This window comes from Sebastes umbrosus, chromosome 15 (genome assembly GCF_015220745.1).
Source record: "Sebastes umbrosus isolate fSebUmb1 chromosome 15, fSebUmb1.pri, whole genome shotgun sequence".
NCBI classification, from domain to species: Eukaryota; Metazoa; Chordata; class Actinopteri; order Perciformes; family Sebastidae; genus Sebastes; species Sebastes umbrosus.
The window spans coordinates 9,619,384-9,634,754 of record NC_051283.1 but is presented as its reverse complement, the minus strand read 5'-3'; the positions used below and the strand labels follow the sequence as shown (position 1 = coordinate 9,634,754).

General features: G+C 42.8%; 1 protein-coding gene across 2 annotated transcripts in view; it reads right to left on the bottom strand.

Moving 5' to 3' along the window:
• Nucleotides 1–15,371, bottom strand: part of LOC119503963 (growth factor receptor-bound protein 10-like) — a 59,605-nt gene that overhangs the window by 28,343 nt on the left and 15,891 nt on the right. For both annotated transcript variants that reach the window (XM_037796038.1, XM_037796039.1), the window contains 2 exons: nucleotides 7,437–7,695; nucleotides 6,200–6,323 (listed from right to left, as the gene is read on the bottom strand). In XM_037796038.1, the coding sequence (XP_037651966.1) occupies nucleotides 6,200–6,323; nucleotides 7,437–7,695 (383 nt within the window). The remainder of the gene's footprint in view (nucleotides 1–6,199; nucleotides 6,324–7,436; nucleotides 7,696–15,371) is intronic.

The window sequence follows — 15,371 nt, the reverse complement described above, 5'->3', positions numbered from 1 at the left end:
CTACTTCAGCAGGGTGGCTGCTTGCCAACACAGGGGGCTTGAACCCGAGTTCTTTGCTTTGAGAGATGGTCTCTTTAACCACTGGGCCGCCCTGCTGTCCCTGATGTTCGTAATGCCGCGTCTCTGGCCACAAATAAAAGCAGGAGTTGCGTTGTAGCCGCAGTCGTGATGCCAAAGCAAACCCAATCGCCCAGTGATGACAGACAGGACCTGACCAAATCCTTGTGAAAGCCGTGGTAGCATGACTGAACTGTATGGTGTAAGACTGACACAACTTGCGTGGGAAACGGCTGCTATCAGGAGTCCATCATCAACTACAGACAGACTACTGAATAAGCGTTGGCATTAGCAGCTACTAGACCCCATGTAAAGAGTTAAAGAAGATTTACCATGAGATGGGTATTCCCCTAAACTTGCTTCTAAAATGTGATGGAGATGCAGCGTCATGTTATCTGTTCATAACCTGTTCGTGATACCCTGAGGAGAAATCCATTCAAATGTGTACCAAAGACCACGCAGGCCATAAACCTGTCATGGCACGCACATACACAGTTTTACTGGCTCATAATATAAGCGTTCCCTTTGAGAAAGACTGAAGCTTAGTGAAGAATGTCCAGATTCTAACTCTACAGCTGGAGGGAGAGAGATCCTATGATAAAACCATGCCAATGCAAATACGATGTCTGTAGACCAACGCACAGCACGTCTGAGAGTCTCGTCTGCGTTGTTGTGTAAGCCATCCTCAGTGGTCTTCAGAGAACAGAACTAAACTGACCTGCACACATCCACGCATGCATGCACGTACTCAAACATCTTCCTGACCTTCACTAACCTATAGCCTTTCTGTTAGCTTACATATGACATTACACAACAGAGCATGCAAACAGAGGCACTGAAGTCTGGAGCTGAAGTCGTGGCCAGTGTGTCGCTGAACTTAAGTGATTTGATCAGCGGAGGTTTCATTCAATCAGCCGCAGGCTAGCCACGGCATTAGAAAGGATTAAAGTGCATGATGGTTTCACACGCATCCACCATACGAGGCCATTTAATACTGGGTTTAGGAAGATGTTACATAGTCATAATAGAGTGCTGCAGGAATGAGTCCTAAAACACGGAAACGAGCTTAGCACTTCCGGTTCCCTTGAGCCAATGGGTTTTTTTTAATGTGATTTTAGTTAGATGCCTGAAATAAGGTCTGTGGTTAACACAAGCTTAAGACATTTTAACGTTTTCTTCTGCGACATAAAATACGTCAGTAAATACCCCACTCGTTAACTTTGAAGCCTTTATGTGTCTTAAAAAAGGCGGTTGCTAACAAGTGGCTAAATTAGACTACTAAACGTCATCACGCCGATACGTCCGCCTTTACAGCCTCGCTGTGTATACTCGCGCTCATGCGACCGCGGTGTAGTTTGTTTATAGCCTAGCATTAGCTTTTTCTCCTGGCGATTGCATTAACGCTTCAAAAAATCATAAAAGTGGTGTTTATTTGTGGAGATTATCTTGCTGAACAAAATGTGTAAGTATCATAAACGTTTGTTTGCCACAGAGCTTATTTTCTGCAATAATCCAAAAAGCCAATGGAAAAATCCCATTGGCTATTTGGAGAGGGAAACAGGGCGATGCTAACTTCCTGGTTGGCCTACAAAAATACGTCATCCCTGCAGCACTCTATTAAATCGTAGTGTTACCAACTCTTTTCCAAAGAAAGTAGCTAGCACTAGCTCCAAAACTCGCCACATGAGGTCATGCAGTCATTTGCATATTGGTGACATCATCAAGTGGAGATGCGTCGTCCATCTAAATATAATCTATGGCTAGAGTCCGAATCAGAGTTAAATTGATACGTTTGGTTTGTTTTATAGTACCCAAATTAAAGTGCACCACAAGAAAACAATAATTTGCTGAGGGGTGTGTACGAAGGAGCAAATTCAACTTCTCTGCAGGGAATTGCAGACTTTGATATATTGCTGTCGAAGTTTTTTTTCACTTTGACTCTGCGCTGCTCCACTGTGCGCACAAATCCCTTCTCCTCCAGTTTATCTCAAATGACTTTATAAACATTGCTACTTTTTGTGGACTGTATTTATCATATTTTATATGTTCTCTTCTGCCCAGATGTCAAGCAAACATTAGACTTCTGCAGAAGTCCAGGTCAGTCCTCTCCCGCTCATGTTAACGTGTCGTTTACCTGTGTCCATCTCAACAAATGCCCACACTGGCAGCCTGCGTTTTGGTTCTCTTGGAAACGGTCCGAGACCACCTCTCGCAAGCTGTCTCGGACCGTTTGTTTTGTTCCACACCAGAGTATGATTACCGCGTTCACAACTGCCCAAACGAACCGCACCAGAGTTTGATTAAAGCGGACTAATTGTTGGCTTATGAAAGCGCCCTAAGATACTTCGTCTGGGAACCATTACTGTCTGTACAAAATTCCAAGACAATCCATTAAATAGTTGTTAATATTTCAGTCTGGACTGGCATCGCCATCCCTCGACCCCAAGCCACTAAAGTTACTCCATGTAGTATTTTAATAGATCACTTAATGATTGTGAACTAATCAAATTATAGCGGAGATGTTTCTTTACACTGGTGGTTTTTGTTTCCCATGATCCCCATCACCTCCAGCTACACATTTATCAGTCTCCCAGCCACCTCCTCTGCTTGTTCGGCCAAAAGGTTTTTCTCTTTTGCTGACGATGATAAACATGATGGAATCTTGGAAGTGTTTTTTCCATGTGCTTTTTACTCCTTCCAGCACAAGCTTTATCGCTGTTCTTGCTGGAAGAATACAACAATCTTGCTGTTTTTGTGCCATTAAGCAGTCTTGAAGAATTTCCTGCCTACACCAACCTGGTGACATGCCATGAAAAATGCAGTAAAGAAGAAGCAAAATGCTGCCAGACCTCTGAGCAATAATCTGTTTGAAAATCATAGCAGGAATGAATCATCGATGTCAGATACAAAGCATATGAAAATCAGCTTCTTGAAAATACCAAAATGTCTAAATACGTTAGTTATCACAAAATAAAAATGTATTTCTTTTGTGTGACAAATACTGGGTGATTATTTGCCTTTTAAAATAAACAGGATAATAGTTTAAAGAGCAAAACTGAACAAAATGAAGATGTTCTGGGAAAGAGACATGATGCAACATCTGATCGGCTCTCACAGACTCAAACACAGACAAAAGCTCCTTTGTACAAACTGCAAACTTGCTCTCTATGACTCCAGACCTTGTGAGATAGATGATGTCAACGAAATGCTAAAATAATGCTTTGCCTTATCATGCATGTATCTGTCTGTGCGCTGTGTCCTGAATAACCTGTGCGACTATGTTAACATGCACACTAATATTCCACTATTATTATTCCGAATAGAACAATATTCAGAATTTGAAAATTTGGGATATTCTGAATTAGGCTTTATTCCGAATGGAGCATTTTCCGATTAAGACGTGGAATATGCCGATATTATTCTGGTTTTAGGTGCATTCTTTGGACATGTATACAGCACATTCGTAATATGCGTCTCCATTGTTTGTTTTTTAACGTCAGTTTGCGGCCTCTTGCCTGTTGGCGTCCAGCTCTGTGCGTTGTTCATAAACCCAGCTAGCCGAATGTTTGCAGAGATGCATGCCCAAAAGAGAAGCCCACATTTCTGGTCGGAAGGAGAAACACGCCTACTTTTAAATTAGGGCTGCCAATCGATTAAAATATTTGATCGCGTGATTGTCCATAGTTAATCAAAATTAATCGCAAATTAATCACACATTTTTATCTGTTCAAAATGTACCTTAAAGGGAGATTTGTCAAGTATTTAATACTCTTATCAACATGGGAGTGGGCAAATATGCTGCTTTCTGCAAATGTTTGTATACATTTATTATTGGAAATCAATTAACAACACAAAACAATGACAAATATCGTCCAGAAACCCTCACAGGTACTGCATTTAGCATAAAGAAATATGCTCAAATCATAACATGGCAAACTCAAGCCCAACAGACAACAACTGTCAGTGTGTCAGTGTGCTGACTTGACTATGACTTTCCCCCAAACTGCATGTGATTATCATAAAGTGGGCATGTCTGTAAAGGGGAGACTCGTGGGTACCTATAGAACCCATTTTCATTCATCTTGAGGTCAGAGGTCAAGGGACCCCTTTGAAAATGGCCATGCAAGTTTTTCCTCACCAAAAGTTAACGTAGGTTTGGAGAGTTATTTAGCCTCTTTCGCAACATGTAAGTATAATATTGTTGGTACCAATGGATTCCTTAGGTTTTCTAGTTTCATATGATACTGCTGCAACCTAAAAATCACACGTTGCATTAATGCGTTAAAGACATTAGTGGCGTTAAAACAAATTTGCGTTAACGCGTTATTGTCGCGTTAACTTTGACAGCCCTAGTGTTAACATTATGAAAGACTTGGATATCAACAGGTTTTTTTTATATCTGATCTGATCTTTTCAAGAAGGTGGTTGAAGGACTGAAAGAGGGAGGCTGTGTTCGCACAGTCGAACTAGTCCGCCACCGGTTACGTTAATCGGAGTATGCATGGCTGCATGTGAATATTAGTGGAATATTCATGTTCATCTGCCAGCTTAGTAGGAATATTGTTTCTTTTTGAATAAGGGCAACAACCGAAATATTTTGTGCATGTAAATGTAGTCAGTGGATGTAAGTGTGTGTGGATGGGAGTGTAAAAAAGGGTGAGCATCTAAAATAACTTTTATTGTTCATGGGCATCCTGAAAACGTCTTTGCGAGGGATGGAACATTCCTGGGACAGGAGGCTCTACCGGGGGAAGGAAGGGCAAAGCTATGACACACACACACACACACACGCATACACCCACACACACACACACACACACACACACACACAGTGACGTTAAGAGCCAAGGTTGAAGCGTGTGAACCGGAAATGGGCGCCTGTCTTTAGAAGGTTCAGAGAGATCCGACCTGCAGACGTTCCCAGCCGTATTCCCGGCTCTGCTACGGAAGTCTGCACTCTGTCTGCAGCATCCTGGAGACATTGCTCACCTCGGCCCACAGCAAAACATGTCTGTAACTCTGTATGTGTGTGCACATGTGATTGATAATGATGCTTCCACAATAACACCCACACACACGCAGTCAAGATAACCCAGGGTGAGCTGTTGTGTAATGGAAGGAAAGGCTGTCCGCAGCCAAAGTCAACACATGCTGTTCTGACCTGAACATAACAGTCAGCTGGTTTTAAAACACACACACACACACACACACACACACACACACAGTCCCTCTCCTGTGATAGTGGTGAAGTAAAACAAATCAAATGTATCCCGACTATAGATAGGGTGACCAGATCCCAACAAACCAAATGTGGGACAAAGAGTACTGTATGTTTGAGGTAGTCTACAATTTTGATTTAATGTCTATCTAAAATAAACATTTCTATTCTGCCCCGTATCCTGTAACATCTCTATGTTTTGCCTGAATGCATCCATAGATCGTCACATCTCTTTTTGAGCCGCACATTTCTCGTGAGACTCACATGAACTGTGTCGCTTCATGTCGTATTCCCCCTGTGTGAAATTGAAAAATAACTGGCAAATTTCACAAAAAACTCTGAGAATCGCTTTCCACCGGCTTATGATAAGTAGTTTCACGGTCTTTGTTGTAGCTGCTCTTCATTTTCTGGTAGTTTCCATCATATTCGGCCTAAATCTGCACAGCTTATGACTTTGCGGTGACTCGCAATTTCCCCCATTGGGCGTAGCGTAGCAAAGACAGTGAAATGTTAACCTGCACTTGACCCACGTGTGCGCAGTTTGACAGCGAACACAGCGCCGTGATGACAGCTTTCCCTGCTTTCTTCACAGCCATTGGATAAAAGCCAGATTTTAAAAAAGCATCTGGTTTGACTTTTGAAAATTAGAGCCAATTAAAATGCGGGACATTGTCTCAATATGTGGGACACGGGACAAGGGATGTGCAGTCCCTCGTAAAGTGTGACACTCTAACTACAGTGGTATAAACCAGCAAACAACTTCAAAAACAAACAAAACACTTGTTTTTTCCCCATACCGGCACTAAAAGGTAGCCACTCAGTCTAAAACCTTCCAAACACTTGGGCACGTCTGCCTTCTCCACTTAGTTGTATATTGTCAGTGAGTGTGTGTTAGTGCAGGTGAGGTGGTATGGGTGTGCTTACGTGGTTGTCGGAGGTCTGTATGGGGCTGAGAACAGGGGAGCCGGCTGGGCTGCAGAGCTCAGGGAAAGGGTTGGGGATGGCTGGCAGGGAGGCCGGACGCAGCCGATGCTCTTCCTGCAGGCACCTGCAGAGGGAGACACACACACTGATGTCATGGCTGGGTGGCCAGTGACAGACCGACAATACCGCATACACATGATGATGGCCGTCATTTGGATATAGAAAAAGGTGTGGCACACATATATTAGACTAAAAAGTTCATTTTATCTTTGACCTTTGATCCAAATTCTGATCTGTTTTTTTATAAAAAAAACAACAACAAAGTATTCAAGGCCAAAACTCTGTCTGTAAAGCTTGTAGTGACTTACTGTTAATAATTTACTGTATCATTGTTTAAAATATGACTTAATTTTGCTGCTGTTATTTACTTACACAGATCAAGAGAAGCCACCTAAGGCTGAAACTGATTTGTTGCCGAGTGACAATAATAACATGATTTATGGTGCCTTCAAATGAAACTTGTGAGCTCGTGTTCACAACATGGGAAGTCGCGTACACAACATGTTTGGCGTTCAAGTGGTTAAGTTGTGAGAACAATGCTGCTAAGCAACGGCAATATTAACGTTACTGTCGGTGTCTAGAAGCCACAGAGGCTAACAATTTAGCAAGCTAGCAAGCAGGTAACATAATATAGGAAATGCAAAGGTATAATGACAGAGGAAAAAGATGAGGCCGTTTGGAATATCAACATTTTCCTGGAGGCCGGAGGCCCGCGGTGTCTTGTGCGAGTATAATCAAAGCTTACTCTCCCCCCACAGAAACACTGTTCCTGAACTACCTGAAACGCCTTGCTTGAAGTCCCGCCTTTTCTTCTGTAACATGGTGATGTCACCAAGTAACTAGTTTGGCACGCCCTTAAACAAAGCTAGTTAGAGCTTGGAGCTTGAGCGGAGTCCAAAGAGTTTGGTTCGGTTGACCAATCACAACAGAGAGGGACAGCTGACCATTCAGAGCAGGCTGGGCTTTATTAGAGGGCGTGGCAGGAGCGTTTCAGACAGAGAGTGAAAAGAGGTGCCGCAACACAGCCGGTATGAGAAAAATAAAGCGTTTTTTGAACATTAAAGCATGTAAACATGTTCTAGTAGAAACCCCAAATACAAGTATGCACCTGAAAATAAGCATAATAGGTCCTCTTTAATATAAAACAGAGAAATCGGGGCAGGTAATGAGTGTCTACCTGACGGCCTGGATGTGCATGGGCTGAGAGTGCCGCAGCCTCTCCATGGAGGGGGAGGAAGAGGGCAGGGGTGGGGTGTGACGACGGTGGGCCTGGCCGTGTCCCAGGTAGGCAGCGTGCATGTGGTGGTGGTGGTGGTGGTGTGGAGCGGGCACGTGGCCGTTGTTCAGGAGCAGCGCCGTGTCTGCCTGCGTTGAGTACACACTCTCCATGGAGGAGTTCATGTCATTCACCAGCTGCTCCAGATCCACATCGTCGTCTGTAGAAGCAGGTGGGACGGTGGGATGGGAGAGGTGGAGACAGGTGGAAGAAGAAAAGTGAGTGACAGTAAAAGCTGCAGGACAGCAGATATCCACTCACCTCAGTGGGTACCAGAGTTTGAGAGATTATTTTGAAACCATCTACAACCAGCTGATAGTCATTAGAAATCATCCTTCATAGACTGTAGGGGTAACTCTCTCTGCAAATGAGTTAAACCTCCAGTAGGCAGAATATTTTTGGCATCATTGGGCAAAAATTCCATAATAATCTTTCAGCATATTGTAATTCAAGTGTTCTGAGAGAAAGACTTCTGCACCTCCTCATGGCTCTGTTTTCAGGCTTCAAAGAATCTAGACCATGACGAGAGACTTTGGCCAATCACAGGTTATTTCAGAGAAAGAGCGCTCCTATTGGCTGTTCATTCAACGGAGGCAGCTGTCAATCACTTGCGAACCCTGATCAAGCGGTCAAACTAGGCAGTGCTGATCAAATATGAATCAATATTATGTTACTGTAATGCCTATTTCTCGATTAAAATGCTTTCAGAAACATCTTATAGTGTACTTTTTAGCTGTAAAATGAGAAAGTTTGCTCCGGCTGGTGGGCGGTGCTTGGCATTTCCTCAACTGATCTCAACATGGCTGCCGGGTCACAAACTTTCTCCTTTTACAGCTAAACAGTACACTACAAGATGTTTCTTAAGCCTTTAGGGACTTTATGGTCACTAAAGGGTTACCTGTTCAACTTTGAACGCACAGCTCAGAATTCTGACCTTTTGTTCCACTCCTACTGTACATACTGAGTTAATGCCACAGCAGCATTCTGACTAGCACCTTTAATTAGTTGTAATTTAACACGGTCAACAGTCAAAACATTGCCAGAAGCACATCGTGGCCCTGAACCATCGAGCACGAGACCAAAGAGAGAGAGAGAGAGAGAGAGCCTTGTTCTGAAGTTTCACTCCTCCTCGTGTTGGATTTCACTTTGGCTTGGATTTCTTCCAATGGCTGTGTAGTACACTAACCCACTAGCTCGCCATTGGTCAGATTATGTGAAACCTGTCATTCACGGGGCTGAGTTGTCTATCAAGCACTGGAAGTTGGAACCAACAGTCACCCACAGACTGAACCCACACCAGACCAAACCAGGGTGAAAGGTCTGTTCTCTTGCAGGACAGTCAACAAGGCAGTTGCCAGTCAGTTCTTTTCTTTTAACCTGTTACTAATTAACTGAAGGCAGTCTAAGATTAACACTTAAAGGAACAGTGTGTAGCATTTTGTGGGATCTATTATCAGAAATGGAATATAAAATTCATAACTATGTTTTCATTAGTGTATAATCACTTGAAACTAAGAATCGTCGTGTTTTCGTTCCCTTAAAATGAGCTGTTTATATCTACATAGGGAGCAGGTCCTCTTCACAGTCTGCCATGTTGCCATGTACAGTAGCATAGAACGGACAAACCAAACACTGGCTCTAGACATTCACGTTTTTATGATACCTGAAGGTAGGTTTGCCGCAGTAGTCATTGTTACCGGTGTTACATGGAGTTTGGGCATACATCAATTACATTATTTGCCCACACTTGTCGTTTTTCTTCTTTTTTTTTTTAATGGAAATAAAACCCATTTAGTTCATTTTTGCGTATCAGCGCCATGTTATCAATACATAATCGGATTTCACACACTGGACGAGAGACACTTGACAGATGATGGAGGAGGATTTGGTGTCAAAGCAAATGCACCTATTTTGGCAAGATTTCAGATTAGAACGCTCTAAGGGAACCATAACGGTAATGAGTTTATCGTCGCGAGGAGGACGGAGTGGTCATAGCCGGTGTATGTAGAGCAGCGACGTCGGGTAAAAACCTGAGGCCAGACACACAGCCATCCAACGGTAATAATCAAAGTAAGCGCATCATCTTTCCTTGTAAAATGTCCGGTGTAATCGGTAACACCGGTGTTGGCACAAGTTTATTAACCGGTGGGAAAATTTCCTCACCGTGACATCCCTACCTCAAGGCCACCGTAGTTTTCCGACACGCTTGTGAAACTGCGATAACGTGAGCTGCAGAGTGCAGAATCGTGGTACCGCCTGCCGCCGTCTGACTTACGTTGCACCTAAAGTAGTGTTAGTATGGTAAGGATGGCCTCTGAGCGACGTGAACGGTGTTACCACGGTTTTGCCCTTGGCAGCTCACGTTACTGCAGTTTTAGAGAAAGAGGAGTCAGTTGGTTGCAATCTGCAACCGTGCCACTAGATTGTCGCCAAATTCTACACACTGTACTTTTAATACTGCAAAATCAATTGCCCTTCAGGAAAGACTTGAACTTGCAGATTGCACTCATTATTTACCATTTCCCAGGCCTACAAAATGTATTTTCTAGGGCTGTCAAAGTTAACGCGATCATTGTTTTTAACACCACTAATTTCTTTAACGCATTAAAGCAACATGTGATTTTTAGGTTGTAGAGGCCTCAGTTTTAAAGCTAGAGTGAAGATACTGGTATCATATGAAACTAAAAAAGCTAAGGAATCCATTGGTACCAACTATGTCATACTAGCTTGTCGCGAAGGAGGCTAAATAACACTCAAATTTTACGCACATTTTTGCGAGGGAAAACTGGCATGGCCATATTCAAAGCGGTCCCTTGACCTCTGACCTCAAGATATGTGAATGAAAATGGGTTCTATTGGTACCTATGAGTCTCCCCTTTACATACATGCCCACTTTATGATAATAAACACATGCAGTTTGGGGCAAGTCATAGTTAAGTCAGCACACTGACACACTGACCGCTGTTGTTGCCTGTTGGGCTTGAGGTTGCATGCGATTAATCGCAATTAAATGTTTTAATCGATTGACAGCCCTCGTATTTTCTAAACCTGCCTTTCTTACAAGCTAATGTGCATTGTCAGCTCATGGGGAAAAGTGTACTAGCGGGATAGAAATCATTCTAATGAAGCCAGTTTTAGATCAAGGGCAGAATAAGTGCAAGAATGTCCGTTAAATGTCCTCACAAGTGTGGTATGTCTCAATGTGTTTCTGTATGTGTGTGTCCAAAGCCCTTTGGTCCTATGTGCGTCCCACCCCGACACCACACACAGGATTCCTGACATTCCTGTAGGAAGAAATTACAGCACTCGGGGAACGTTCACCAGCCTCCTCATGGCATATGGTGGCCAAATGATCAGGACAAAGTAGGCCACCAAAATACACACACGTGCACACACACACACACAAGAGCTTAGGACACCATGTACGCTACGCAGTGTTGATGAGCATGTGCATGTAATTATACGGGACAATTAAAAGAAAAAGCACACATTGTACTGCATGTACACACGCACACAGTGAACATACACGCTGAGCCTACCGAGCGGAAAAAGAAGCTGCTGTACCAAAAACAGCAGGAGTCGGCCCGTCTGATCTCAGATCACAAAGAGGAATGCATGGCACACATACACACACACAGAATGGACAGTCTGGGACACAAGGTCATGTGATGCTGGGGTTCATAAGTGGGACATGGGTTGGGGGTGGGGACACACAGTTGGAAAAGAACAAGAGATCACATGAGGACAGCCAGAGATGGTTATTATGTAAAGCTGCAATATACTACAGGCCTTTTCCACAGCAGACGTTTTGACTAAACATAGTAGGAAAAGCACAGGTATGAATGAGTCAGCATGCATAATACTAGGAACAGAGACAGGTAAATGAATTTCAGCCATCGTGCATTTTAGTACATACACCTGTGCTTTTCTTACTGCAACATGTCAAAGTGTCTTCCGAGATAAAGGCCTAATACACATTGATGGCCGCAGGTTGGGCTTAAAATTAGGGCTGGCAATCGATTCAGTTATTTAATCGGAATTGATCACATGATTGTCGATAGTTAATCGCAAATTAATCACACATTTTTATCTGTTCAAAATGTACCTTGAAGGGAGATTTGTCGAGTATTTAATACTCTTATCAACATGGGAGTGGCTAAATATGCTTGCTTTATGCAAATGTGTGTATATATTTATTATTTGAAATCATTTAACAACACAAAACGATGATAAATATTGTCCAGAAACCCTCACAGGTACTGCATTTAGCATAAAAATATATGCTCAAATCATAACATGGTAAACTGCAGCCCAACAGGCAACAACAGCTGTCAGTGTGTCAGTGTGCTGACTTGACTATGACTTGCCCCAAAACTGCATGTGATTATCATAAAGTGGGCATGTCTGTAAAGGGGAGAGTCGTGGGTACCCATAGAACCCATTTTCATTCACATATCTTGAGGTCAGAGGTCGAGGGACCCCTTTGAAAATGGCCATGCCAGTTTTTCCTCACCAAAATGTAGCGTACGTTTTTATACAGATTGATGGTTCCCAGAGGATGAATCCAGATGTCTCTGGTGATCCCCTAACTTTTCATCTCTTCATCATCATCAGGTCAAAATTTCAATTTGCCCAATACTTTGGTTCATGACCTTATACCTGCAAAACTAATGACATTTCCATCAGCTGTACTATGAGTTTAGTGCCAATTGACAAATGTCAGCATGCTAACATGCTAAGCTAAGACTGGAAATATCTTTTTGGGATTTGAAACAGCTTTTCAGTTTGAGATGGTCATAGCTGTCTAGTTTGATATTGCTCTGCGGGAGTTAAACATAAGCTCTAAGAGCATGGGAGGTAGTGAAGAAGCATTGGTTCATTTGTCACTGGCAAGTCTAGCTTTCTCTGGACAGACTACGAATTTCCAAATTCTCACTTTCTAAGCACAAACAAGATTTCCTTTTAGTGGTTACACTCAAAGCTGGTGTTGGCAACATTGAAGAAACCAGCAAGAGTAAGTACGATAGGTTTTTAAAGAATCCAACAGAAAAAAACGAGCCCAGTGTTTGCCAACTCTTTTCCAATGAAAGTAGTTAGCAGCACTAGCTTCAAAAGGGACGGGCTGTCAACAACGCTGTTGTTCCAAAATGATCATAAGCCGTGCTTCCTCTGCATTGTATGACTCTGCTCGACTCGACACCCTTTGGGTACCAGGTCCTTTTCTCTATGCCGTGTTTCCACTGCAGATAGTACCCTCTCTGTGTGGGCGAGATTCTCAGCTGATCGCCGTAGCGACGGAGCGTGAAACTGCTCTGGACTGGACACTTGCTCGCTGAATCATTTCAACGGCAACCAAACAGAGGATCTACACTTAGTCAATTGTACGACGTAGTGTACGGTGTAGTTTTGCAAGTTGCCATTTTTTTTTTTTTTTTAAATCTGGGTCGAGTGAATTAAAAACTGCGGTCGCTATGGTCGGCATCTTATTTAAAAACGGCGGGTTTGTGCAGGATGTCCCATGTTGCACTAGTGACGATTCTCTCTGACCAATCAGTGGTCTGCAGTGTTTTAACTCCGCCTTGTAGTATCGTCTCAGCTTGCTTGGAACATCAGCCGAGGTGGTACCAAGAATGGAGCGGTTCTATTGGTACCATCCACAACTTTTGGTGATGGAAACGCGAAAACAACCGTTTTAATGTGTAACGAACTGAACTGGACTGCTTGGTGGAAACATGCCAATAATGAACATAAACAACAAACAGTGTCGATTGTTAGTACTCACAGCTGTCCAGATAGCAGCTTGTGGAAGACTCCGGTGATGCGCAATGAGTACACGGGCAGAGTGCAAGCAGGTAGACAGGTAGCCCGTCCAATCATTACACTCGGGCCAATGAATTGATTGGACGGGTTTATTACAGTCCTGCGACAGCCACAAATACCAGATTTTTTTCTTGTTTGTAGTCAGAGTATTTGATTTGTTGATTTCTATTGGGATGTAATGAGAATTTTAACAAATATAACAAAAAAGCCTTCCCAAATACATTACCAACCCTATCTTTAAAACCAACACTTCATCAAGGCAAAATATCCTCCATCATCTTAATTTTGGGGTATAGGAAGGTTTTCTCTCTTGTAGCACTCGTCTGTTGAAGCACCACATTGCGATTAAGGCTGATAAGCCGGCTGGAGTTTTACATAGAAATGTAGCTTTGTGCAGCTTTAAGAGGATAATGATGGTATCATTGGCATTCCTCTCCCTCCTCCCGTTGCTGGCTTGGCCCACACTGCACTGCTGGCTTCAGATGAGGAAGCCAGAGGACATATAGCATGAAAATGTCTCCTCCTTCTCTTCTGCTAACTGCGACTTTGAATGTAGACGAACTGCTGCAGCACTCTGGTTAACATCGGTCAACAAAAACCTACCATACAACCGTGGCCAATTCATTCCTGCAATATCCCAGAATACACTGAATGAGCGCTCTCGGTCCCTGGCCACGACAACCTGCAATCATCGATCTCTGACAGCAGTCTAGAGGTCAGAGAAGAGAGCTAGATGTTCAGGTTTTCAAGGGCAAAGTGCAATTGGCTTCCTTTATATGCAATAAAAATATTCGAGTTATATTTTGCCTAAAAATGCACTTTGGTACACTGCACAAGTGGTCAACAAATCATTTTATTTTATTTTTGTTGTCAGTGTAGTCACATTTTTCCATTGCAGGAAGCACGTGTTTTCCTTATGGACAATAAAGTGAAGTGAGGTCTCGGCTCTCAATCACCACACGTGGTGGTGTAAATGCGGGTGGGTAAAGTGAAAGAGTAATGCTTTTTACTCTTTAAAGAACAGTGTGTAACATTTAAGGGGATCTATTGGCAGAAATTATGTAAATACCTGGAAATAGAAGCTGAAATACTGATCTCTTGTCTCATATTCATCTTTTGATGTCACACCCAAATGTTTTCAGTGTACAGCAAAAAAGAAAAGAAAGAATTGGCCACGCTGTTCAAATAGTTTTTGAGGGGACTGTACTTGGTACCAATGGGCTGTCTCCAATAAAAATTTGGTCGCCTAAATATGTCTTATTCAATGTTCAGTTGTACTTAGCTAAACCCTTTTGTGTCACTTCTGGTTGCAAAAACTTGAGATGACCAGGCCCAAAAACCAAGATGGCGACGGCCCAAATGCCAAACTCAAGGCTTCAAAACGGCAGTCCACAAACCAATAGGTGACGTCACGGTGACTATATGTCCACTTCTTATAAACAGTCTATGCTTGGCAAACGGTAGAAGTTTCAGTTGGTTGCAATCTGCAACCTCACCGCTACCGCAAAATCCTACACCATGCACCTTTAACAATCTTACTTAGATGCAAGATACCAAACTTTTAAGCCTTGAGCTATCTAACTAGCATGAGTCTGTATTCATACTGAGGAGCTCAATGAATTAACTGTACTGACATGAAACAGTGCAACTCTGGAGGAAATTGCACAAAACTAATAACAGGCCTCATAACAATAATTCTGAACAAAACATGATCTGGTACAGCATACTGGCTGGCTTAAATGCAGTCAACACCACGGTATGTATCAAGACACATGTCATCAGACCATAAAAAAGACAGGCCCAGCATAAATGAAGGGCATGTAACCTGAGCCTGGCATGATCTAAATATACAGCACGTCCATCAGTGAGGTTGATGTGATGTTTCTCTCTGGTGCAAAGTCAGAGTGAAACAGTAACTGGGTTATTTGACTCTTGCCCTTTCACTGAAGTCATCAATCAGTTTTTTTCTACAAAACACTATCATGGAAACTTGATGATTGATGGCTACACTAAAAA